Source organism: Buteo buteo, chromosome 11 (genome assembly GCF_964188355.1).
Source record: "Buteo buteo chromosome 11, bButBut1.hap1.1, whole genome shotgun sequence".
NCBI lineage: Eukaryota > Metazoa > Chordata > Aves > Accipitriformes > Accipitridae > Buteo > Buteo buteo.
In genome coordinates, this window is record NC_134181.1 from 36,392,228 (window position 1) to 36,418,284 (window position 26,057).

The following is a 26,057-nucleotide window of genomic DNA, read 5'->3' on the forward strand; positions in this document are numbered from 1 at the left end:
AATCACTGTTTCTACAGAAATGTTTTCACTAGGGACTTAGAAAAATGCAAACATATGCTGGGGGGTGGAGAAGCTTCCTCCTGATGGATATAGAGGAAAGAAATATATAAAATAAAAGCAATTGCTTGGAGAGGTATGCTTTTGTCACTGGCTGGTTTTAGCCATTGAACTAGCTGGCATCAGGACCTGGTCAGGCTGGGTTGCTGATTTCCATCAGCTCACTTGATCCGTGTCATTCCAGATGACGTTTGGGGACAATCGCAGGTACTGCAGCAAGGCTCTCCAGCTCTTCCCTAGCAGTCAAAGGGATGTGCAGATGGCTGCTTAATGCATGAAGTGCAATGGAATTAAAATGCCTGCACAGTCCCTTGGATAAAACACGCTACAGACTGGAAAATATTACTTAACCTTAATTCAAAGTGGTAATACTTTTGTTACTATTTACTTTTCTGCAGAGCATTAGTGATGGTTAGTCAAACTGTGGAATTGCTGTGAAAAGACGCAGTAGCTGTCAGCTCAGCCTGCTCAGGAGAGTCGGGGAAGGATGATCTTTCTGTTCTGTATACCCTTCAGGTATTTCTGCAGGAAAAAGAAAATCAATTGGAGGCACAGGAGCTGTAGAACTAGGAAAGAAAACCGAGAAGCCTAAGGCAGAAGCAGTGACTGGCATTGATCTCCTCTGTATCCACACACTTTACTACATTTAAGGGACAGCAAGCATGGGCAGAGCAATGGAAACGTAATTTTGTTTTCTGGTCTTTTTCCTGTATGGATAATATCCCATGCTTCAAAGGCTCAGATATGCATCATCTTACCTGCAAGCTATGCAGAGGGCAGAGAGCAAAGCAAGTGCAAAAAAGACAATCCCTGTTATAATTGCCAGCATCATCATGTTTTCCTTTCTCTCCTGCCTCACAGCATCTACAGTGGTAGGTTCAGTGATGTTCTTGTATTCAAAGAGCATTGCAAAGCCTCGGCCCCGGTCTGTGGTGGTGATCAGTTCCATGATAACCTCAACCATTTCCAGAGATGAACCAAAGACCAAGGTCTTGTTTAAAGGTGAATTTGGTCCACAGAAGCGAGAGGAAAATGTGATGAGATCAGAAACATATAGTACATCATGGGGACAGACATCCACTGCTGGCTGTGGGCTAGAGGAGATTTCCACAGGCAATACTGTTGTGGGAAGAGTCCAGCTCTCTACTGTAGCTTCATCTCTCTCACTAGCAGCTAGGTGGGCAAGCAAGATTTTCTCTTTCAAATCTTCTTCTGTTTCCCGGCCACTGGTATTTTGCCTCTGCGTTGTGGCACTACCAGCCACAGGGAATGGCAGCTCTTCTGTTTGAGCCTTGGTAATCGCTTTGGGTTCCTTCATCTGCTTCGACTGGTTTTCTTCAGATGCTTGTTTGGCTTCCTCTTTTTTTGAGGCGGTTCCTGGAAGTTCATCCAGGTGACTAGCCAGGTCCTTTGACTGATCTCTTGTGCTGCTCAGATTCTGAGCCACCTTTGACATCCAGGTCTGAAGAGAGGGGTTTGTAGCACGGAGAGCCAAGTCCAAGTTTTCCTCAAGAGAAGGCATGTCCTTATTTCCTGTTTTAGTAGGGGCTGAAAAGCCATCCCAGGGGGCCGGAGTTTCACTAGAGCTCTCAAAAATGTCAAAGTCAAAAATTTCCAAGATAAGATGGGTTCTCATGGGGATGAAAAATTGCCAAACGCAGTGTGTCCCTGCGTAGTAGTTGTTTGGAAAACCTGGTGATAAAATCAGGCCTCTTTCCATCGATTCCACCACTGCACCACAGGAGTAATACACCTGGGAAATAAAACAGATAAGCTTACATCTTGCTAGAGATTGTATTCAGGATGCAGTCTGCTAGACCTACTGAAGGTCCAACTATTTTCTTTCCCTTCAGGGACTGGTATAAGATTGCTTCAAGAAAGGGGAATTTGTTAAGCTTGTACAAGTCTATCTTCTACTTCCCATTTGGAGCATTAATCTAACACAGAAAGCTACTCTTGGAGACTATGGAAGTGTATACTGAACAACCAACCTCCACAGAAATATAACTCAGATGAGTAATTCACATAATTCTCACTTTCTACTACTGATCACAGTAGCATCCATTTCAGCTGTTGGCTAACATACAACTTGTTGACCACACAAATGCATTGTCCTAAACAGCTGGTTGTATGATAAAAATCTCAGGAAGCTAAAGAAAACTGTCACCACAGCATCTTAAACTCTGTGTCATTTTCATTACAAAAACATTTTTTTAATGTAAAAAAAAACACCAACTTGCATTGATGATTACCCATGATTCATCCATCCAACTCATCTTCTGTTTCAAAGACATTCAGCCTTATCTACTTTAATAAGCAGTAAAATCTAGGTGGTTTTGATTGGGTAAATTGTCTCTGCTTCAAATGCAAAGCCTCTCAAAATAGCGATAGCAGATACCAGCTCTCACTAGTAAACTAGTAATCAACATGCAATTTACATAACACAGCGGCAGTCCCATGTGAAATTTGCTATTTCTTCTTTCTCCATAAATAGCCTTCAGTCTCCAAAGAGGAAGGAAGTCCATAAATGGTGGCACTAACTACTGTGCTGCAGCTTCTCTAAAGGTACAGGAGGCTGCTTTCATGCATCATATTTACAACTAACTTCTCCCAAAGACACTCTCAGAGCCTTTTTTTCAAGATTCTTTCATAAATTTGTAGAGCACACAGCCCTGTCTGCACCTTGGGCAATTGTTTTTGAAAAGGGGAAAAAATAAGTCAGAAGTACTTAGGTCACAAGCCCTGTCTAGAAGCATGGGTTTACAAGCAATAATTGGAAAAGAAAGGGAATGCTTTGGGTTTGGTGGGGTTTTTTTATTGGAAATGATTTGTCGTCTTGGTCTGTTATCTATTTAAACACAAAGGAAGCTTGGCAGTAGAACAAACAAATCTTATGAAGTCCATATAAAGCCACAAAGATCAAAATACTCCAGATTTTTTTTCTCTTAGTCCCTCCCCTTGGCTTATATTGAAATGGAAAGGAAAAAAAAATGCAATGCCAAATGTTAAAAGCCCGTAAATAACAAAAAGCCAGACCTGTTCTGCAAGACATGACCTTTGCTTTCCAGCAGGTGCTGTTCATATTCTGCGTGATTTCAGGGTGGATAGCAGGATGGCAATAGAAAAGGACCAAAACAGCAACATGGGTAGAAATTGTATTCTGTATTCAACTTGAAATCCAATCTTTGGGTTTCAAAAGTGTCATTTAAATCAAAGCTTATGCTAATTATAGTGGAATAAACTACAGGCTTCTCATTTAAGGCACCTGGGCTGGACTATGGCTTGAAGTCTCAAGTGGAAAAGAAACCTCATTCATGTGCCAAATACATATTATCCTCTGTCTAATGCCTTAGGAGTCCCACAGCATGTAATACCAAAATAAATTAATAGAAATTTACTGATCTTTTCTCTAGGAGGTAAAATCTGGGATTTTAGTCTGAATTAGCTAATTCATGGTAAAAATGCAGGTGAAAATAGCAAAACTTTTATGTCAATTCAAGAGGCTACAGATCCTAACATTTAGATCCATTTGCTAATTCACATCAGAACTACAGATACATTTGTTGTCACCTGGAATTTACTGAAAACCAGCTGGTTTCCAGTGAATATGCTCCTCTCTCCTCAGGGAGAGGATTGCTCCTACACTTGGAAGAAGGAAAGAGGGATTTGCTGTGACTTCTCTCATTCCTTCCCTCCATCATGGAATATCAGTGCAGACTTGCCTTTGTCCCATGCTAGTCTTTTGAGCTCACTTTTAAGGAAGACAGTTGCATAGCAAGAAACAGTAAATAATGCCTAACTTTTCAACTAAAATATGTACCCAGTTTTGGAGCCAGAATGTGCACCAGAACTGCTGCTATTGCAGGGTGGTACTCCTGGATGTGGGAGGATTACAGATTGGCCCGAACCTCCTTAAATTAGCAATGATTGAGGGTTGAGATTTTATTTTGAGGAATATGTGAACTGATCTAGTTGCCTTTTTTTCAGACACTGAGAAGGCGCTTGGAGGCGTTCACAGCCCCACCTCTACTACCAGAAGACTTTGTTAACACCCAAAAGCAGCAGCCATCAGTTCGGTGGATTTTGTGGGATTAATCACCAAAGTGCTGAATGGGTAAGTGCATCCCCCCATAAATCCCTCGCCCCCGCTCTCAGGATAGGCTCCCTTTCCTGCCTTCATTTTCACTTGAATCTGTCATCATTTGGAAAGAAATATCTTGCAGACTGCATACATCCAAGGAGTCTCAGATTCAAACTCAAATGCCTCTTGTTCCCCTACAAGCCATGTAGCCGCCAGTTGGCTGCAATGCCTAGCTGAATCCCAACAGGTACCCTGCATCCCTGAACCCCGGTGGGGGGGATTTGTGCAACATGTGCATTCCAGAAATCGGGCTGAAAGGTCATGGCAGCGAGGGGATTGTTCATTTATTACGGCTTGGGAGACCAAAAAGATTCAAGACTTGCTCTGAGACCAGGAAAAAAAACCCACAAGGGACAGGAAATGCAAGACAGATCCGAGGGGGCAGGGGAAGGATTTCTGATTAATTTATAATCCACAACTGAATGACTGACAAAACTGTTTAGTTCATTCGAATCATCCCTTATGAAAGCTGAGTTTCATCAATTAGACACAGATGTTCCCTTCTGCAGCAAGTTATAGACTTGCGGGCTTTTGACAGAGGCATGCAAAAAATCTGGCACATTTTTAATCTTTGCAAATGATAGGTTGTTGTTTTTTTAAAAACAACACTTGATATATGCCCACACCAATTAGGTCAATTATGAGCAGGGAGAACCAGATTACCAGTCCTGTTCATCTGCTTTTCAGTACTTCCCACTCTGGCTAGGAGTCCCAAATGTTTAAAACAGTCATGCTGAACTGAACCTCCAGCCTGCTGTGGTCAGACATACCCTACCTGCCGTCTGAATTAGGGTAACTGGGGAACAGCATTTAGTAGGTTGCAGAGAAGTTACTCAAATCTCAGCTATTGCTTCTTGGCCAAAACCACAATGGTTGGATATTTCAGAACATGCCAGGACATTGCATTTCCCCTTTTCACACTACACAGCCCACTCAGAAGCTTAAATCTATGCCCATTACTAAAAAATGCCCCATTGTCATCCACTTACCTCCTCCTGTGCTGACATTTGGACTCTCTAGAAACGAATAGTTAATATTGGCATCAGCTTTGAGCTACTTAATTAAGATACACGTATGTAAGGCGTTACAAGGCCTCTGCACCAGGAAACACAGGGCTAAGGAGTACAAGGGGGACCTTGTGCTAGTCCCTCCTAGGTGATTCTGGCAGCGGTGCCCCGATAGTGGGACGAATGCTCCGCTGCCCTCCGAAGCGTAGGTTTGCAACAAACCCACGCGCGATGCAGTTGTAGAGAGCCCGGGAGTTTTTCTTAAGCACAAAGCTATGGTGGGTTGGAAGAGATGTGGCCACAAGTGACTGCAAGGCACTGTTCAGAAATCTCACCACAGACACCAGCGTCTGCTTCCTGAGGAGCACCACCTCCCAAAGAAGGAGCGAGCCCTTGATATATACGTCGGGGTGCACCACAAAGCCAGCATGTGATTTCTTCAAACTGGACACTACACCAAAGAGCTCTTGAGAAGCACGTGGCACTGATAAAAAGCAGAATTCCCACGCAGGAAAGGGGGAGAATAATTGTTTCAGCCAGATGGGAGTTTATTGTAAGGCCCAGCCAAGTATATGCACAGGAAAGAGTAGTTCCCATCATCTGAGTAATATAACCCTCGACTCTGCTCTCCACTCGCACAACACCTACTAACGTAGCCCTGGAGCTTCTGCATTGTTCCAGTAGGAACATTGTCAGGGAATCAACACATTCTAAGGGAATCCCACTCAGTACTAGAACAATTTAATTAGCACCCTTTCTTTAATCACAGTTACTGCCAAAAAAGGCACCAGACTAGAGCTAGATCAGAGGCATGGACAGAAGCAAGCTCCTCATGTTGGCAGGACAGGACAAGTTGTTGTGGCACCTTACATCAGCGCCAGGAGACCCTCCTGGCTGCTTCCACCAGAGCGAAGCCACACTCAAAACCCGCAGGAGGGTCTTGCAAGAAGCCATGAGTGGCAAGTTGTGGCAGCCTCTCGCTGGCCCACGAGCGCTGTTCAGTGATGGGTACCAGCCTCTGCCTGAATCACTAGAAGCAGGCAGGACTCAGTTTCTCAAGCTTCTGTGTCCTGCCTCCAAGAGAGAAATGCTTCTGGCATGAGGTGATGCTGGGAGCCCAGAGGGAATGTGGGGAGGATGCTGTGACATGTAGCTGGTAAGAGAAGGTGACATGACCATGCGGTTTAGCTTGTGAAGACATAAGCCCTGCTGAAGAGAATTGGAAACAAAGTGATGCAAGATCCTGGCTAGGAAAACCCTCAGCCCATTTGTGTTCATAGTTTTTGCTGAAGCTCAAAAAGGTGAAGTAGCGATAAATTTTCTTCATTCATGTTAATCCTGGTTACAAGGAGCTGCTGTTTGCAGAATCCTGGAGGATGCTGTCTTGCCTGCATCCCAAAGACTGTTTATTTTTAAAGTGTATTTATTTCAAAGAAAAGGAAGGAGGACATCCTGTCTTGATGTTTGTCATTCCTCTGTGAGCACAATCTCAGATTCTCTGGCTTGGGACCTGTCCAATGTAGTTTGTTTTCTTTTATAACATACTCACCCAAGAAATAGCAAGTTCTCTTCAGTGCATACCCAGAGTCAGAGTGAAAGCCTCAGCAGAGGAAACTGGAGACACATAGCTGAGCCACTAAATTTCCAAGACATCCTCAGGGGCCAAGTCACACTCTTAATAGAGATACCCAGTTGCAGGCTTGCAAGGAAATGATGTGCAAAGACCATAACCTAGTTTGCCCTCATTAATGCCTTATGCACATCTCGGCTTCTGTGCATTTCTCACATGTATTTCCAGTTTCAGGCAGACTTAAAAATGTCACTTCCACTTCTTTTTAGAGATGACAGAGAAGGAATAATCCACTATATTTCAAACTGACTGAACATTTAAGACGTGCTGCATTTATTATTCTTTTCAGGAACAGACGTGTATTATCTCCTTATCCAAGTTAAAGGGCGTTTTGGTCTTTGCTTGAAGACTGTAGTAGAAAGATTTAATACTAGAGTAAGGACTGAATAGGATAGTGAGGATAGAAGCTATTTACACAGACCTTAGGCCCTTCAAAAAAAATCACTCTGAAGTCAAAATACCTGGTTATGATCCTGTGATTTTGACTGAAAGATTCTTTTATGTTTTGTCCCTTCCTGTAAAATAGCCCCATGACATAAATGATCCTTTACTCTTTTTTTTTTTTTTTTTTTAAGAGTAGGAACCCCTCCCCAGGTAGATTTTTTTTTTTTTTTTTTTTGCTTCATTTAAAGAACAAAATCCACTGCAGCTACCTGGTGCCAGAACAGGACTGCAGGCAGTATATGGCAGTTCTATAGTAGCCTTATCTTGTCAGCCTACAGCTGATTCTGATTCAACAGCAGCTACAGGGGTATGCAATTAGTTTCTGGACAGAGATGGATGCAGTCTTAGCATCCAAGATTGTTCAGTCTGCATGACTAAATTTAGCCATCTGAGCTCACCATAGTATCAGTGGGGTGAAAATCCAGCAAGCTTTATTTAGGATCCCTCACCCCTCCAAAATTAAAAACATCTTATGTGCGCACATGCACGCACATGTGTATCTCTTTCAAAGATTTGGCAACGCTTTGAGACTACCTCACCAGCTCCTTCACATTTTACTCTGCCCCAGGGACCTTTTTAAAACTCTGGCTCCACCAACATCTTTGCAATTGCTCAAAACATGCAGGGTGAGGTATGGTACCTGGGTTACTTCTCCCCTCCAAACACAGGAGATTCACTCCGAGTTAAAGATCGCTCAGACTCACAAGGACATTTGAACAGAGCCAACCACCTGGGATGAAATATGAAGTGGCCCAAACTTTCAGCCAGAGCAGAAAGAAAATGCTAAACTTAGGGTTTAAAAAGAAAATGAGAAGGAAAAAGGGAATGTGGTCATTCCATAATCCCAGCTTAAGGGGGAAAAACAAAATATAGACAAGTCTTTACTTGCTGACGTGGCTGGAACTAGCTGCAAAGCTACCAGAAATATAATTCTTGTGGTTCCCAGCAAAAGCCCCAAGTTCTCCTCTCACAGTATTTCCAAGTTAGGGAAGACTGAGTTTTTTGGATGCTCATCAAATACAGGATCTGAGGAAAGACTATCCCAAGAGTAAGATATAAAACTCCAGTCTGTTAGTTTAAGAAGTCACCACATTTACTTCACTAGCTGACTGATCTAGAGATCAAAGCTGGTAGGACTTTTTCCAAGTGGAGGACAAAGTTAATCGGAGACTTTATAAAATTAGCGCTCTACTTACTTTTGCATTTTCAGCTCATCTTTGCATGCAAGGTTTATTTTCTTTCATTAGTGTTAACTAGATACAGCAGCAGCACATCTAACCTATTTTTCCACCTGGCAGTACAAGAATTCCTGGAAGTGCCTTGGAATCACCATTTCCCCCTCCACCAAATTGCTGTTTAAAGCATGAGGCAACAGCAAAAGGAGACTCTTTCATCCCATACTAGGGCAACTCTTCAAGTATCTCTGGATGCTTGAAAGTAGCAGATCCAGCAGAAGTAGATCAGGACATGGGACTGACGGAGTATAACAAAAATTGCCGACACTTTGCTTAGTTATTAGGAGAGAGTTTTCCCTGTCTCCTTTTTCCAGTCCTTAATTGTGATTTTTTTTCCGATCTATCTCCAAAAGAGTTCTCATCAATTAGGAGAGTATCCTGCTTACTAAGGGTCTCCCTCACCCTCCCAATAACCCCGTCTCAACACAACCCCTATACCTGCACACGCACTTCGTATTCTCTCCTTGCTCCCTGAGCAAATTCACATAAATAAGCACTGAACAGGGTTCAGTTGTGGGACTCTGAAACTGGGCCGAGCATACATTTGCTTTTAATACATTTATGGTATCAGAGCGGTTGCGCTCAGGTTTCTCAACAAGGGTCTAATATTTCTTGAAGTGAGTGCAACCTGCTGGATTTAAGCAAAACCAAAACTGCATTTTTTCACAGACGGTCTGTTATTTCAGTGGTGGGTAGCAGCAGTTCCACCACATAAAAGTGATTATGGATGTGACATTTCCACTCTGCAAATCCCATTTTCAGAAAAGAACCCGACTTGTCTTATATTCCTTCTTGGCACACATCAGACAGCTTCACAGGGCCCCGTTTTCACACCTATCACCAACTTTTCTATTGTTTTTAATGGTTTACAGGACATTTGAAGAGAACAAATACGCAGGTAGGAAGGGAAGGGGACTATGAAAACCTGTTGCTGCAGGAGACAAGGAAAATAAAAATATTGTTAGAAGAGTAGAGGAGGGAAGCAGGAATGCAGCGCAGCAGTTAGAGCGAAGAATGCAAAGTCAGAATGAGACTTCAGGACTTGGAGGCCCAAATATGCCTCAGACTGTAGGCATGCTATTTTCTCTTATTCTTCCCATATGTGACTTTGCTGCAGCTGAGCCCTGAGCTCAAGCGTCACAACAAGATTGCTTGGAAGGCGCTGCTTTATTTCAGCAGAGAACAGACAACCTTCTCCTCGCTTCTTAGGAAAAAAAAAAATAATCAGGGAGGATGGTAATGTTTGCATTACCCTTGGACGAAGGCAAGTAGGTTCTGTCAGGATGGCAAGAGGCTGGCAGAGCCCGGGATATCCTCACCAGCTCCGAGCGCCTGCCTGTAGATGCAGCATTTCCTACGGCAGCCTGCCAAACCGTTAGGCAGGCCATTGCCACAACAAGTCTCTGTGAATCAAAGCAGCTGCAGAAGAAGAGGCAGGAGAAGGTCAGTGATCTCATTAGAGCCAGGAGGCCTGGGCCCCCCAGCCACAGCAAGGTCCCAGCTTCACAGCTGCAGTGTATTTTGATACCTGGCCTCAAGCAGATTGCATAATTGCACCATGAGGTCACCATCCCTCCTCCTTGATCCGCTCTGAGAACAGGAGGTGGAGAAAAGGAAAATCACATAAAAACAAACAGGGGCACTCTGACAACCACCAGGCACAGTGACACACTCCAGTTTCTGTGGAGAACAACAGACCTTCTCATTTGACTCCAGAGATGCAATGCCTTTTTCTCCTTACAAAAAAATGCTTGTTCTCAGAGACACAAACAGGGGCTGTTTTCTGAACAATCACCCGCGGAACAGCACAGCTTTCCATAGCATGATCAGCAGTATATGCAGCCTGGGCAGACTTTGTAACTTGACATTTTGTACTTGCCGTCGGCGCAACCAGAGGAAAGGCAGTCTCGTGCTCTGCTGCTTTGGGGAGGTTCAGGTGAGATGCAAAAGCAGTTTATCCTTACTAAGCCAGAAATGCCAACCTACTCTGTAGTTAAGAGCAATGGGCAGAATTTTCTGCAGTAGCCACAGATATTTTGAGTACCTGATGCAAGATTCCTCTGTGAGGCCATGAATGAAGATCACCCAGCTCTGGGTGCGGGACTTTGCAGGCTAATTTGGCTTGTCTCTCTCTGCAAACAAAACCCAGAGTTGTTTCCTGCAGAGGGAAATTCAAAGCAGGAGTTAAGAGATGGTCTTAACAGCCCTCTGAAAGAGTATTTCTCCCTCTCAGTGAAGGTGGGACTTGAGGAGGCTTCCTGGCTAACTCAGCTACCTAAATGTTCGTAGGTGAAATCTCAGGATATTGAAAAGACAATAAAACCATTCTTGCTCTTTTTCCCCATATCATAAATAGGCAGAAGTTTTACTTCTCCCCTTTCAGTTCTTTAATTGAGTTGTATTCACCTACAAGATGTCTTGCACGTTACAGCTATGTAAATCTGGCTAAGCAGAGTTCTCTCTCCTTATCCAGTTCTTTCTTTGATTTAGATTTCTAAGGCTAGAAATTCTTATGATGAATAGTTTTTCTCTGGGCTTGGCAGCAGCCTGGCAGTTTATGGGTTTTTGCTACCTGACAGTTTCCCAGGTTGAAGTTACCACCCACCACAGGAGTAACCCTGGCATTCACTGATTATTCAGTAATTGCTGTATGCCAAGGTGTAGACATGCTCATGAAGTGGATAAAATATTGATAGGAGTGTAAAATACAGATAGAAATGCTCTGGAAGACACCTAGGCCAAGGCATAGGACATATCCAATTTTTTCTTTAATTTCATTGATGCACTTATATCCAAGCGCTTTTACTAGAAACTAAGTACGAGGTCTTATTCTGAACTCTTCTTCATCCTTCACTGCAGCCCCACATTGCAATATTAATTTCCTCCTTCTCATCTCGGTCTGAAAGGGACAAAAGCCAGATTGTTTTTCTATGAAATGATTTGAAAAATCTATTTAAAACATGCAAATCCAGTGCTTGGAAAGACCCACTTGACTAGGCAGTGTTCCCTTGGGGACTATAACTATTACACTCATAAAGTAGAACTATTTTAAGCAGAAACCTGTCATTAGTATCTCATAAATTTATTGTGCTATGTTCATGCAACAAATGCAAGTGAGACATGTCATTATGAGAGCAGTCTGAACATTGGTTTTCCCCTTTCATCCCAACATTAGCTTTTATGGCTAAGGAAGCATACAACGTATCTAAGACAACATCCACCAGGGAGTGCCAGAATTCACATCAACAACCAGCTTTTTCTTGTGGACTTTCCAGACTACTAATCCTTGCACGGGAAAAAAAAAAAAAAAGAGCTAACTCCTGTGACTGGACACTCAACAGACAAATAGAGATTCTCCAACAAAGATGCAAGATGCCATATCAAATAAGATCCTACATCTATACAAAGCTGCTATCTCTGTTCTAGTTTTTTGGGGTTTGGGGTCTTGGGGTTTTTTTGTTGTTTGTTTTTTTTTTCAGCAAATACCCTCATTCGAACATACAAAAAAATGTAAAGCTTTAGAAAGGGAAACAAAGGCATCATTTAGAGTGTCTCCTCAGGCAAATAATCATTAATATGATGGGACCATCGTAAATAAAAGTAAGGCAGTGTAATGAAGAGTTCAAGATGCCACGGCCATTTGCTTCAGGGTTTTAATAGGTCAGCATAGGTCTTTTTTCTACTAGAGCAAGTTCTCATTAACAAAGTGTACACAACACACCATAGAAAAAATAAACAGTAAACGATAGGGTTGGTGGGAACTAACAGGAGTGATGAGGGAGCTTCCAGAAGATCAATCTGGTTTTCATTTTCTATAAATTGAACAGGCCAAAGCAGCTCAAATTAAAGAGTAGAAAACATGGTCAGATTGTTTGAACTGCTTGGTAACCAGATGAAATATATAACAAAACAAAAGCTATAGCACTGCAGTAAAGTTTGCTTGTAGAGTTCAGTATAAAAGTCCATTTAGCAAGTTATGTATGTTCATAGGAATCTGTAAAACTAGTGTTCCCAAATTAACTTTATATATATATATAACCTCCCAAATACATGGGGGAGATTTAAATAATGAAATCCATATGCAGCTTAGATGCCCCAAACCGCTTTGTTTTGTTTTGAAAGTACCAGAAACAGGAGAAAGGGGAACTCAAAGGCAATCCTATGCAAATTTTGCTGGCCACTTCCCAGGAAATAAATTTGGATCTTTAAAAGCAAGCAAAACACACATGTATACGTGTAAACTGGCCTTGCAAAAAAGCAAGCTGTTTGTGCTTGGATTTCCAGCTGCATGACCCTATTGTTTCGTCCAGACACTTCAGATGTTTCACATGTTGGAAGTCTATTGTACAAACACATGGAGAGGGAAACATTCCACGTGTGAAAGCCAAAACCTGCAAATATCCTGTATGGCTACTAGCATGCCGCAGAGTTGTCACTGCAACTCTTTGGGAACCGGGACGTTGTTTCACTAAATGTCACTAGCAGATGAGAGGGCTTATGCAGAAGACATGGATAATGATCCTTAAAAAGCAAACAAAGAAAAACCCTCTCTCTTTCATGCGATATTTTTAACTAGGCTTCTAAATGAGCCATTGCTACAGCTGAGGCTGGCCATTCAGAGGTCTGTTACGGTCTGAACACATACCCTTAGTTTTGGATGGTATACAAACAGTAGCACTTTTCCCCACCTCGTTGTTCCAGGATTAGTCTCCTCTTGTGCACTCTGCAAAGGGAAATTTCCAAGACTCCACCTTTGCCAGGATTTCAGAGAGCAGGATGCTTGTAAATTTTACTTTACTGCCTACACATAAGGAGAGACCATGAGGGCACAGCAGGGAGGGTGTGGGAGAAAGCAGAAAAAAGTATCACAGATACTGCAGTCAGAGGAAGAACTAAGCACTGGGTTTGTTGTTACAGGGTCCCAACCAGGGAGCAGTTTATTTTTCCAAATAAATCTGCTTTGCAGACATCCTTTCTTCTTCCCCATTCAAGTTTCAACCAGGAAACCTGGAATAAGTTACTGTTGATTTTAGAGGCAAATCAAAGTGTTCAGCCTGCTAAGCTTGCATTTAAAGTTAGTCTTGATGAGAACTCCTTGGGGCCCTTGTATTCAAATAGTGAGGTCTCAGATTCACCTGAACTGCCCACCCATGCAGATCTATAACACAGGCAGGAAGATGAGGGGATGGGCAGCCTGGGCTTCAAGCCTCAGTTCTAACAGTACAGGCTCCACATTTTAAGTCAAATCCAGAAAAAAAAAAAAATCCCTTTAATAAAAACTTAAAGTCATACAAAACAGTGGAATATTTACTAACCAAGATGAGGAGAGGGCTGGATTTAGGTAGAACAAGTGGATTAGGTCTCCCGTTGCTAATCCCAAATTAAGTACGGTACTGAGCAGGCACACCCTCCTTGGAAAGGCTGAGCAACAAGCTTTCTGGGATTTGGATCAGGCTGGACTGTCAGAGGCATTTCAGCCCAGACCTCCTGTATTCAGGACGCCGTCCCGGTTGGCATCCTTGACACCTGACCCTCGCTACAGTCCTGCTACTCCTTAACAGAATAACGAAACACAAACACTACGGAAACACATCAGTAAGAGATCAGTGAACTTCCAAAAGTCCCTTCTTCAGAGCTGACAGTAGTTCTGAATGGAAGCTTGTAACAGCCCATTTTGTTTAGCTGGTTTGATGTTGCAACCTGGCTGCTAATATAAAGAAATGAGAAGAATAAAATACTGGATGAAAATGAGATAGCACAGCAGGTTATGGCTTGCATGTGGCAAATTTGCTTTTGTTTTGCCACTTTGAACACCACCCACCCCTGCTTCATATTGAAGCATAATGGTGCTGCCTATGCTCCCCCGGGACCAAGGATTTCACATAATTTAATAGTTTCTGTAATTAGGTATTTGTGAAACTCTGAAACCCTCTGATGAAAGGTGCTCTAAAAGTATTACCAAAAGTCTTCTACCATTAAAGGACTCCACCCAAACCCAAATACAGATGTTGTCCTCAATGTACATCATTACTAATCCAAGCCAGCAGTACTTATGGCCTTATTTAAATCCTCCTGAAGTCCCAGATGACTTTTGTGAGCTCTAGGAGGGCTCCAAGAATTCTAGAAAGGAAATATAGGCAAATTAGCCTTTTCTCCTCTCAAAACTGGAATGTCCTTTTCATTGGCAACGACATGAGTAAGGATATTCAAAATGAACCATAAAGCCATTTGGTGCTAAGACCTTGTAAGAGGAATTACAATGTTCCTACACTGAGTTAGAAAACTAAGGCTGCCAGTAAGGCTTTCCCTCCTGCTGTATAATTGTTCCACATACTAATGCAAGACCCTATAGTGACCTGTACCTACTCCACCCTCCTCCTGCCATGGATTTGTACAAGTAAAAGAGGATTATTTTTCTCTTTAGTACTTCCCATGCTCAAGGAAGTATCTAAACACCAAGTTGAATATTTATTCTTTATAGACCTGAGATACCAGTGCATCGACTGACCTTGTAATAATAATAGTGTGTAATGGGAAGAGTTGCCATACCAGACCTAGTCTAGCTACACTACTGCTGGGTAGCCACTCTCTGGTACCAAACATGCCATGAGTTCTTTTTTTTTTTTTTTTAAGAAAAAAGGGAGGCAGAAAAAGAGAGACTTGAACATTTTACCACCATTCCTGGTCTGTCACGCAAAGAAGCAGATGGGGAGAATAGTAATTGTTTGTTGGTTACCCCAGGAAAGTTTGTTTGCTGGGTCTTTTTAAACCAGTGCAACAGGACTGTTTGCTTCAACCTACTTAGATAGTAAAGAAACAAAAATGACTTCAGCGTTTTCATCCCAAGGATGGTTGGCATCTCTAGTGGTACTGCACTCTTTTAGCTCCTTCCACATGAAGATTACCCGCATCGTTCCAGAAATCTTCTGCCACTGGCTTACTTCTCTTACCTTGGCTGCTGCTTCCATTGCTGGCCTTGGCAAACAAGAGAATTATGGTTCAGCTCTACAAAGAGAGAGTCCCATGTGCTATGCAGGACTTGAGGCCAGCCTCATCCATCTTCTCAGCTTTCAGCTTCTTCAGTGCTTCAGTAATTAGAATTATCAGGACTAAAACACTGTGGACATTATTGCTGCTTAGCGTGAAGCTAACAAGAGAGCGCCAGATTTACAACATTCTGGCCAGACAGAGAATTAAAAAAAAGTTACAAATCATTGCCCAGTTCCAGGGATACGTACTCCAGGATCTTATTTCGCCAGAGACTCCACGTGAACTTTAGCCTCTAGGAGAAATCCGCCTGCATTTTTCTAATTGAAATACCAGTCAGACCAGTGGCGGGATGCAAACTAACACGCATGAAAAATAAAGGTTCAATGACCCAAATCAATTATGTTTTAAGGGCACAGCTCTGGACTCAGTAGGAAATATTTTAAACAGGAAAAAGAGCTAAACAGGATCATTCATTGAACTGACCTGGAAATGAGACAGAAATTTGGTAAATAAGAAGTTCAGTGCAAGCCAGTTTTATGTACCAACTGTAGTGGATTAAAAAAACAAAAAAACACAAATGAAAAACAAGCCCAGATATTTCTTAGACTCAAATAATGTTTCAGACTTCTGGGTACTAAAGTGAACAGTGCAATAAAACAAAGCAATTCTCATGCCTTTCTTGAGCACAGGCAGTGTAACACAGTTTAATTCCAGACATAAAAAAAAGCAGTTTCTAGAAATCCTGAAACTGCATCTTTATTAAAATAGGACAACCTGCAGGTCTTCTATAAAACAAAAATAATAATTTAAAGAAAAAAACAACTCCTGAAGATCAGAACCAGTTACTGTGGCTGGATTTTTAAAGCACATATACACAAGCTAGGGAAAAAAACAGCTTTTCTGTTTCAGAATACATGAATATAGCTGCTCCCCAAACTGGCTGAACATATAGAGTAAATATCTGCCAAGGTACACTGTAAACACAATAGGATGCAGCTACAGCAATTAATCAAGATATAAAGAAATAGGAAAGACCCATCATTTCTCTACTCCTAAAGAACGAGTACTTTCACAAACAGTGGAGGGATGAATAGATATTAAGCTCATTGCGAACAAAACTTTCAGATTCTTTGAAGGTGCCTTATTTGTCTTGACTGGCTTCGTTTCTTGAGACAGAAAGACAGCCTGGTGTGCATATACAGTGCTTTACAGTAACCTATAAAGCAAAAGCTACCTGGACCTAAACATCCCATTAAAGCGTTACTAAAATAACCCCCACACCTGGCAGCAGCTGGGCTTGGAACCAGATGTGCAGTACATCTGGTAAAGAATGGGGCTGCTGCTAGCAGGCGCTGAGCCGTTTGAGTGATGTACTTTTCCAGTCCAGCAATTGTCTGGAAAGACTTGATAAAACTTATATATTTTGCCTCTACTTTTCTTAAGGCAGAGGCTGACCACAAACAGACCTATTGTGTGTCAACTTAAAACATTTGAGAATTTCCATATCCTCCCCCCCCCAATCAGAAGTGCATATTTTGCTGCTCCAGTTGCATAATTTACTGATTCAGCTGCATGCTTGGTCGATCTGGCAGGAGACTAGTACGGTAGTTGAGATTCTGGATACATTGCCAATTGTGCAGCGTGCTTTGTTGATCAGGGCCGTAGAATTTAATAGCTGAAATTTCATACACTTTACTAATCAGGCCACATTCTTTGCTAATTGAGGTGCATATTTTAGTAGTTGATTTTTTTTTAATCCTTCACTGATCTTGGGAAGGATCCTGCTCCCTCTGAAACCAGCGGGAATTTTGCCATAGCCCTCACTGGGAGCAGGACTAAGACTTTCACTAGAGGGTCTAGGATCGCTAAGATTTCTTCTCTTAAAAGGAACAAGAAAAGTTTGATTTTTTCTTTAAGCCAGCAAGTGAAGATCACCAGATGAAGGATGGCACTGGCATAGAGACCTCCTCCATAGGGAGTTGATTAAACAGATAATATTTTATGGACATACAGAGACATAATTTTGACTATGTTATTCTTTCATCAGGCTTACATTCTTCCTTCGGGATAAACAAGCCACTTATCTGCACATCTTGTTCCATCTGATACAGACACGCAGGAGGAAACATCATACAACTTATCTTCCAATTTTCTTTCATTTGATCTAACTCCTATTTTTATACTGCTGTAGTGCTCAGTGAAGGATTCCAGAGAGAGCTCTACTTTGCCACAAAACATGTTTCAAACATGCACGCTACCTCACAGCATCCCAAACTTCCTCAACTCTGAGTGGCAGAGACCACCTTCCCGGATGAAAAGAACAGTTCATTTTCCTATACCTCATGCAGACTTTGCCCTTGCCAAGGAAGTTTCTGTTATGTTTTTACATTGTTAACTCTAAGCCAGAAGACAATTCACTTCCCATAAATCTTTGAATACCTTTTTCCAACTGCTAAATTGAACTACATTTGAACCACCAACTTAGAGTGGGATGTGTATTTTTTTACTAGCATAGCAACACTATCAGAATGTAGCCAACAAGATAAAAATAATGAAGCCTACGCAGCATAGTGCAGTCCTTGATGAGTGAAGAGCAAGTGCAACTTACTCAAAAAAATAACAAAACCAGGCAGCAAGAGATGTACACACACGTCTGTTTGCACAGATTTCACTGTCACATTCAGGAAGATAAGCAATAGAAAATGCCTAAGTTTCATTCTGCAAAAGAAATTGTCCGGTATGTTAAGAGACTGTAGACAACATGTGATCAAAAGAATAATTGACACAGCAAGAAGTCAAGTCTGGGAAAGTATGCGGGAGGTTGTTGCTTCTTCACTAAGGGGGCAGATTCTTTTCTATAGTGCTGTTGGTCAATACTTTAGTTCAGATACTGCCTGATGGGACATCAAACAGTCCTGATTTCAGACTTAAGAGAACAACAGAATTTGGCTAGGAAACACAAAAGAAAATCAAGCAAAAATCATACAGCTTGCTGATGCATTCAGTGTCCCACCATTGCCACTCACACCACACAGCTAATACGTGGTCCTTCTCGTGACTGTACAGGCAAAGTTAGAACAAAACTAGCACAGGAAGATGCAATAGCTTAGGGCAGCAAGTTTAATAAGAGAAGTATGCAGCTGGATGAGGATAAGCTTGCAGGTTCCGCAATGCAATTCTGAGTTGAAAGAGAAACAAGAGACAAAACCCCACAACCGTACAATTCAATAGATTTAAGTGTGCACCTTTGTAAAGTTAATACTTAGTACTTCAGTGCCAGAAATGTGGCTTAATTAAGAAGTTCTCACTGTAGCTATCTTCACTAGGATACCAGAGTGAGATAAAACACCTTCGTTTCAACCACAAAGTCGGAGCTGTGTTCTTATGTGCTGTGGCAGGGAGTTGGTGTATCAGGCAGAATTACAATGCTGTTTTCCACCAGGGAAAGCAACCCCCCACCTTTTTTCTTTACATACACGTAGGTAACAAAAGACGTAAATGTATGGAATATTATTTTCTTATAGTGTAGTGGCTCATGTTTTAGAGAGCTGAGAATCTCTACCAGAAGCGTGAAATCTTGCTCCTGTCAGGGTCCACAGGCAAAGTCCCGCTCACTTCAGCGGGACGAGGACTGCTTACCCTTCCCAAAGCACAGAACGACTGTTTGCTCTGCAGCTGCTCCTAGGTGCGGGGTACTCTGTGCTTCCTCGTCTGCCTTTCCAGCACCGCTCTGGTTCCCCCAGTGCTCACCCAGTGGCTCCCAGCCTACGCCAAGATCCCTGCCCCGAGAGCCGTAGCTGTCATTTGCACTGTTTACCTGCTCTCCCGACTTACAGAGGAGGTGCAATGGGGACAGCAGTACAGCACAAGGTGGTTTGTTTCGGCTCCGTATGCCAGGCTACCCCTTGTTAGGGACGCCTTTGGGCGAGTGCTCTGATTTCCGCTGGAAACGCTCTTCAACGGGTTTCCACCGGGGCTTGCACCGGATTTCGGGGCTGGCAGTATGGAAGCGGAGAGGGGGATCGGGGGCCGGACCTCGGCAGCACCGCGTCTCCCGGCGCCTTTCGGACTCCGAGGCGAGTCCCCAGCCAGCCCTGAAGAGGCGCCCCCAAACCCAGGGGCCGAGGGGCAGCCCCGCCGCACCCCTCCTCCGCGGGGGGGACGGGGGGGGACGGGGACGACCGCGGCGCATCCTTCCTCCCGGTCCCGGGACTCCCGGCAGCTCTGCCGCATCCCCCGTCCCGGGACTCGCCGGCACCTCTCCCTCCCCGCTGCGCTGGGAGCCCCCGGGGCACCCCCCCCCTCCCCGTCGGGTTTGCCGCTGTCCGCCCCGCGCTGGGGAGCCCGCTGCCGCCCGGGCGCCCGGGACCGACGGGGGGGGCCGCCCGTGGTGGTGGTGGTGGTGGTGGTAGGGGGGGTTACCTTGCCTCCCGCCCCGCCGAGGCAGAGGGCCGCGGCCGCCGCCAGGACGAGCCCCGCGCCGGGGAAGCTCCGGCCCATGGCGCGGGGCGCTGCGCCGTGCCGAGCCGCGCCGAGCCGAGCGCAGCTTTGCGCTGTCGAGCCGAGCCGTGCCGTGCCGTGCCGTGCCCCCGAGCGGGCGCCGCTGACAGCGACCCCCCGAGCCCGGCCTCCCCGCCCCTCGCCCCCTCCCCCGGCCGCTCCCGGCCCCTGCCCTCCCCCCCGGGGGGTCACCTGCGGCGCGGAGCTCGGCGGGGAGCCACGGCAGAGGAGGGGGTCGGCCGGCCGCGGGGCTGCCGGGGCTGGGGCGGGGGGGAGCGGAGGTGCCCGGTCTGAGTCGTGTCCCGTCCCCCCCCCCCCCAGACACACGCCCCCCGTGGCAAGCAGGGGCCGAGCGGGGTGCCCAGGGCTGTATCGTCTCCGGGCGTGGGAACCGCCGGGGATGGAGGCAGCGCAACCTCTCCGAGCAGCCGGCTTGAGCGGGCTCCGGCGGAAAAAAAAAAAAAAAGTTTCTCCTGCTGTGCGGTGGGGAGACGGAGGGACCGGTGTCCTGGCACCGGCGAGGGCAGCTGCCCTGGGCAGCGTAACCGGCCGGTGCTCCGGTCTCCTGCCGGAGGCTGCAGCCCAGTCGGGTGTGTGTGTGTGTGAATTATCAGGGGAATGGGAAATAGGGAAAGGGCTCAGGTCTCTCCAAGGGGGAAACGTCACCCCAGCTTCATCTGAGCACGGAGCAAAGGACGGGGAAGGAACACCCCTGGCTGGGCATCCTGGGGAGCCCGAAGAGAAGGAGCTGCACGAAAACGAGCCGTCAGGGTAGAGCAGCCACCGAACCTGCCTGGAGACCGCGGGAGGGCAGGGGACATTCCTCGTTTCTGAGGCAGTTTCCCGGTTTTCCAAATGAGACCCTCTCCTCTACCCCCTCCAGTCACACCACGTGCTGCAATGAGTGTCGGGCAGCCCCGCAGCCCCCAGCAACCAAAAATTATTCTATCCTTGCAGGTGGCAGCGAACATAGGTTGCTAGCTGCAGTTCACCCTTCTGTTCTGTAGGAAGAGTTGCAGTAACCTATTTTAAAAGTATTTGACAAAATACTGTGGTTTTACACTTGGAGCTGCTTTTTTGTAGCTCGGTTGCCCCCCCCCCCCCCGTAAGCAGCACAAGGAGCCCTCACAGATCCAGCTCCGTCTGGCATGGGAGGGGAATCTGCCAAGTGGCAAGTTGTGATGGGATTTCTTACACCTTTCCCAAAAAATTCTTGTGCCGGCCACTGCTGGAAAAGGGACAACGGACTAGCCAGGCTGTTGGGCTGTGCTGGCATCCCAGTTCCTGAATTCCTCTTTCCCAAAGAGCAGAGATTAACCTGGTTTTCAGAGGACAATGTAATCAATGGAAAAAAACTGGGTAATACCTTCAGTTGGTGTCCAAGTGGGTGCATATAATAAGCATGAAGTTGGAAGACTGCTGTTGAAGAAAACCGTGGGGTTTTTTGATAAATGCATGAATGTACTTTGTATTTGACTTTCCATATTGTCATTTCATTGTGTAAATTGGAAGTAATGTCTTGAGTTTATACTTTGTAATGAAAGCGGGAGAGGCTGGGGACAGGCACCAAGGCAGCAGTCTCGCTCTGAATGCTGACACTGAGCTCATGTGTAATCCAGGGCTATTCACCTACTCTGTGGGTTTGATGTCCTGTCTATAGAAAATAATGCTTGACTCCCAAAGAGATGAAACAGATATCCACATAATCCTTGCAGTGCTTGTGAGATGAAGCTGCCCATTATCCTTTATTGTACAAACCGGGGACACCTGGAAAAAGTAACAACATGATTAGCCCAGGGCTGAGAGGGAATCAGGGACAGGACTCCGATGGCTCGCTGCCCTCTGGGACCATGCTGCCTCCCTGGGAAATTTGCATTTGCTCATGTAGAAATAGCCCTTCGATGGAAGGGCACATAAGGAATATCTTGATAGCTTAATTGGGTTGTTGATACTTCTTGCACTGAAGGCAGAAGATGCAAATGATTCTTTGTGTGGCTGATCCTTATTTCACCCTTCTCTTTTCAGGGCAAAATCTGTGTAAATGATGTTCCTAGGCTATGACCTTGTCAGTTATTTACTGTGATTGCTCATGTTCAAATTTACATTTTGCTCTTCCTGGGTAATATTTCTTTGAGTTACCTGTCAAGGGAAAAAGCATATATAACTACATTATATCTATTCTGAATAAACACATAACCCAGGACACTTGGCATCTCTGGCAGGAGGGTTTTTTAAGGGGGAAGGGATTTTTCCAAGCAGAACGCTTCTGCCTGAAGGGCAGTCTGGTCTCTGTAGCATAGCGCTGTAGTGCATTACTTTTCTTAACACTCACAATTAAATCTCAGGGCAATGTCACCATAAATGTATGTTAAGCTTTGAAAAATCCCTGAAACAAGAAATCCACTTTTTTTCCACATGTGGCTCAGTGTGACAGAAGTAAATACAGAGATTCTATGTGCTGTTTCCTTATGTTAATGCACAGTTGTTGAGGACATAAGTCAAGGACTAGCTGGCAGAAAAGGGTATTCAAAAAGTGATTTTTTCTTCACTTGGACAGGGCTGGAATAATAATATAAAAATATCTAAATGAAACAGAGCGAACATGCCCAAGTCTAGCAATGCAGGTCTTTTTTTTAAAGGATCTTACATCCCTGTTATTTGGATTCCTTTCCAGGGGTCATCTGAGTGCAGGCACCCGTAATCCTTTCGAGGCAAATAGGCTGCTGTGTGGGCTATGCTGCTGTTCCAAGCTGTAGACCTTGAGCGTGTAGCACAGACACAAATGCATGCTGATTTCTCATGTTTGTATTTACTCTGGTTTTGGCCTAGCAAATTCTGTCAATATGTCTTTGTTCCCTTATCTCAGCATCTCTCTGCTAGCAGGACCTGTCCACACAACGCTTCATCACTACGGCTTAGCAATGACTTAGCATCTAGAATTAAGGATCAAACTTACAGTAGTCTGCTCGTAAGTATTTTCAACTCAGATTGGTGACCCATTCAAACTGCAGTTTTTATGAAGATTAAGGCAGTGGGTCTTCGTACAGGCATGGACAATTTCCCATGCCAGGCAGCATGGAAGACTAGGTCCAAAAGGTGTATAACTGCCCACTGAAGGTAACAGCCACAAAGCCAGGCTTCCAAGTGGTGCACTGAGCCTGCAAGCAGGGCTTCTAATGCCCCTTCCAGGGAATATCTAGCTGGTGAGCTGGCTTCCGACGGTGTCTGGCCAAGTTGCCCATTAGACAGCCAGGCAAGGCAGCTGGAGGTAGACCAGCGATAGATTTACTGGAAGGATCAAAAAAGGACAGAAGGGTAAAAGAGACTTTTTGCTTCCAGCCTATTCTTTATTCCCTATCTTACACTCTCTACAGCTCCACCTCTCCCATAGTTGCCACACAGCCCAGATCAGAGTTGTACCCCATTCCCACCATGCATCAGGAAGGGGAGGTGCAGGTGCAAGTGTGCACATCCCCGAACAGACAAGGCCAAGCCTCTTCCACAGGCATTGAGACATCTTTAAGTAAAAGTCCTGTTCTCTACATTGGGCTCCTGTTGAAAAATTCAAGTTTCCCATGCTCTTTTAGCAAGTCCTTCCAAGGACTGGCCCACCTTACCTACTGTACTGTGCCATTTTGAGGGCTGTTGAAATGCTGAAGCAAGTACTACGTTTCAGTGGAACAGTGACATTTATGAAGTTAGCGGATAGGACTTGTGTGTGTAATGGCAGCACTTTCTTAACCAGTAGCCCCAGGCTGGGAAAGTCATTTCCAGGAAAAAAAAAGAAGTAGAAACTTACTGCTTCCAGGCTGGCAGCAAAAATCATTTATTGTGGGAAAGCTAAGCTTGAAACCACTAAAAAACAGTTATTTCCAACCACTCTCTCACACACACTGACACATGGAAAGAGAACTTTCTGAATTATTTTCCTTAAATATGTAAGGCATCTCGATACCAAAACTAACCCTCCTTACCCAGGGAGAGTATAGTGGAATGTCCCACAGAAACGAATGCAGCTCTTAGCAGTTTCTGTTCTTCAAAACAGCTGGTGTGACCAAAGTGAATCCAGCTTTAAACAGGAGGAGGGCATTTGCAAGATACTTTCAGTAACAAGGCCTTAAATCTTAGTTTATTCTCTGTACGCAAGAGTTCTTATCTGCAAACCTTCTGGTTACACAACATGGCATTTTATGCTTTCCCAGCCTTCTCTTATGTAGAGTAGAGGTTGATTAAATCCATTCCAAGCTACTTTGTTATACCAGACACGCCGCAGTTACATCTGAGTGTCTCCCCTGTTTATAGAAATGAGTCAGGAAAGTAACACTTTAAATATTTATCTATGCTAAAACAGACACACTAAAAATTGCTTAGGTAGACTGCTGTATAAATGTTTCATATATATAAATATAATTTATAAGTAAATAAAATATAGAAATAAAATATTAAGGCAATCTTTAACAAACCACATTTCTGAAGACCTGAATTCTAGTTCCACAGTCTGTATTTAATACAATATTATTTTTGTCCTCAGTGGCTGTGAGAGAAGAGCTGAATGCCTGAGCCCGATTGCAGACTGCCGGTAATAAGAGCCATCTATATATGGTTAGCACAGGTTTCTTTTTTAATGAAGTTTTTGCAGACTGAGTGACACCAAATAGTAGAAATATGTAAGCAGAAAAACATGCAATAAGCACAGGGAATTGGAACACGGTGTTGTCAGCGGTTAGAGAACAAGATCTTTGCTAAGGAAATATTTAGAAAAACATGTTTGTAGCTGTAATAGCTGTAACTGGAAAGCACCACGCAAGGGCTTTGTGCTGTGCAGAGAGTGCCACCCTCTGCTTCTGCAGTGTATGGAGCCTTTCTCTCCCACCTGACAATTCCTCTTTCACTACTGCAATTCTCACACACACAGAGCAAGTTGCAAAAATACCCTGCTGGATAGGTAACTCTGCAAATGGTCTGTCATTCCCTGTTAATTTTAATTGTTAGCTCAGCTCTTTAATTTGGCATTATATGCCTTTTTATTTTGGTCAGAGCAAAGATAAATAAATTTGCCTTCCCCTTTTAGGGGCAAAGTCCTGTGGGTTCCCAAAAAAGACAATTCCTATTAAGGTCTGAGAGAGCTTAGTTCAAGAGAAGGCAACACGACAGCTCCTGCACGCAGCCTAGTTGCAGCATGAAAGAATGCTGTGGCTGGCTGTGGTTAAAGGACTCGTTGTGGCACCTTTTGATTTTTATATCTGAAGAATAAAAGACTGCTCTGCAAGAGGAACTTGAATAGACTTTAGGATAAGCCATGGGCTCTTTCTCTGCTGGAGACAGAGACTGCAGTTTACACAAACGAGTCTCCTGCAAATTTACAGGAATCCCTGCACTTATAAGGCCTTTTTGTGTCAGTGTTTGACAACTTTTCTGGCTTTTTAAACAACAACCATGACATTCTGCTGTTGTGCTAAAACTTCTGTTACTGATGAAATCTTTCAGTATGAAGGATTCTTTCTCATTCAGGCAGCTTGTTTAAGCCTGTTGCAGCTTTGTACCATGCTTGGGTGGTGGTCTCTAAACAAGTGGTTATTCCTGTAGCCGGGGGACTTGGTGCCATGTGGCAGACTAATAAGTAAAAAAGAGATACTTTGGAGCTTTACCCAAGCAATAAATTGTCCTAGAGAGATGGGATCAAAGTCAAGAAGCAAACGTAGACATATACTCCAACTGAACAGCTACATTAGTGATTCAATAGTTCTTAATTTGAGTTGACTGCGGGAGGCCAAACTCCAACTTTTTACATTCTTAAAAGAAAATCAAAGCAACAGATTGAACGAAGATTCGTCATTCAAGTCTTTCTCACCTTATTGTCCTTGGTATCTTTTGTGGAAGAGTATCCAGGCGAAGGTCACTACTAAAGAATTTGAAACACTCATTCCTACACAGGAGTTATCTGGGATTCCTCTCAAATCTCAGCAGAGGCTCATTCTGTTAACGTCCCTTTCAGCTCAGCTCTCCTTCACCCATACAAACCCCACATATGGTTTATCCAGCCAAGAAAGTCA

The 26,057-nt window shown here is 44.1% G+C and overlaps 1 protein-coding gene across 1 annotated transcript in view; it reads right to left on the bottom strand.

Annotated features, from left to right (window-relative positions):
• Positions 1-20,074, bottom strand: part of LOC142037268 (uncharacterized) — a 34,663-nt gene extending 14,589 nt beyond the window's left edge. The window contains exons 1-2 of the mRNA XM_075041504.1: positions 19,927-20,074; positions 816-1,810 (exon numbers count right to left, since the gene is read on the bottom strand). Of these exons, the coding sequence (XP_074897605.1) occupies positions 816-1,810; positions 19,927-20,004 (1,073 nt within the window). The 5' untranslated portion in view covers positions 20,005-20,074. The remainder of the gene's footprint in view (positions 1-815; positions 1,811-19,926) is intronic.
• Between the last annotated feature and the right edge of the window lie 5,983 nt (positions 20,075-26,057).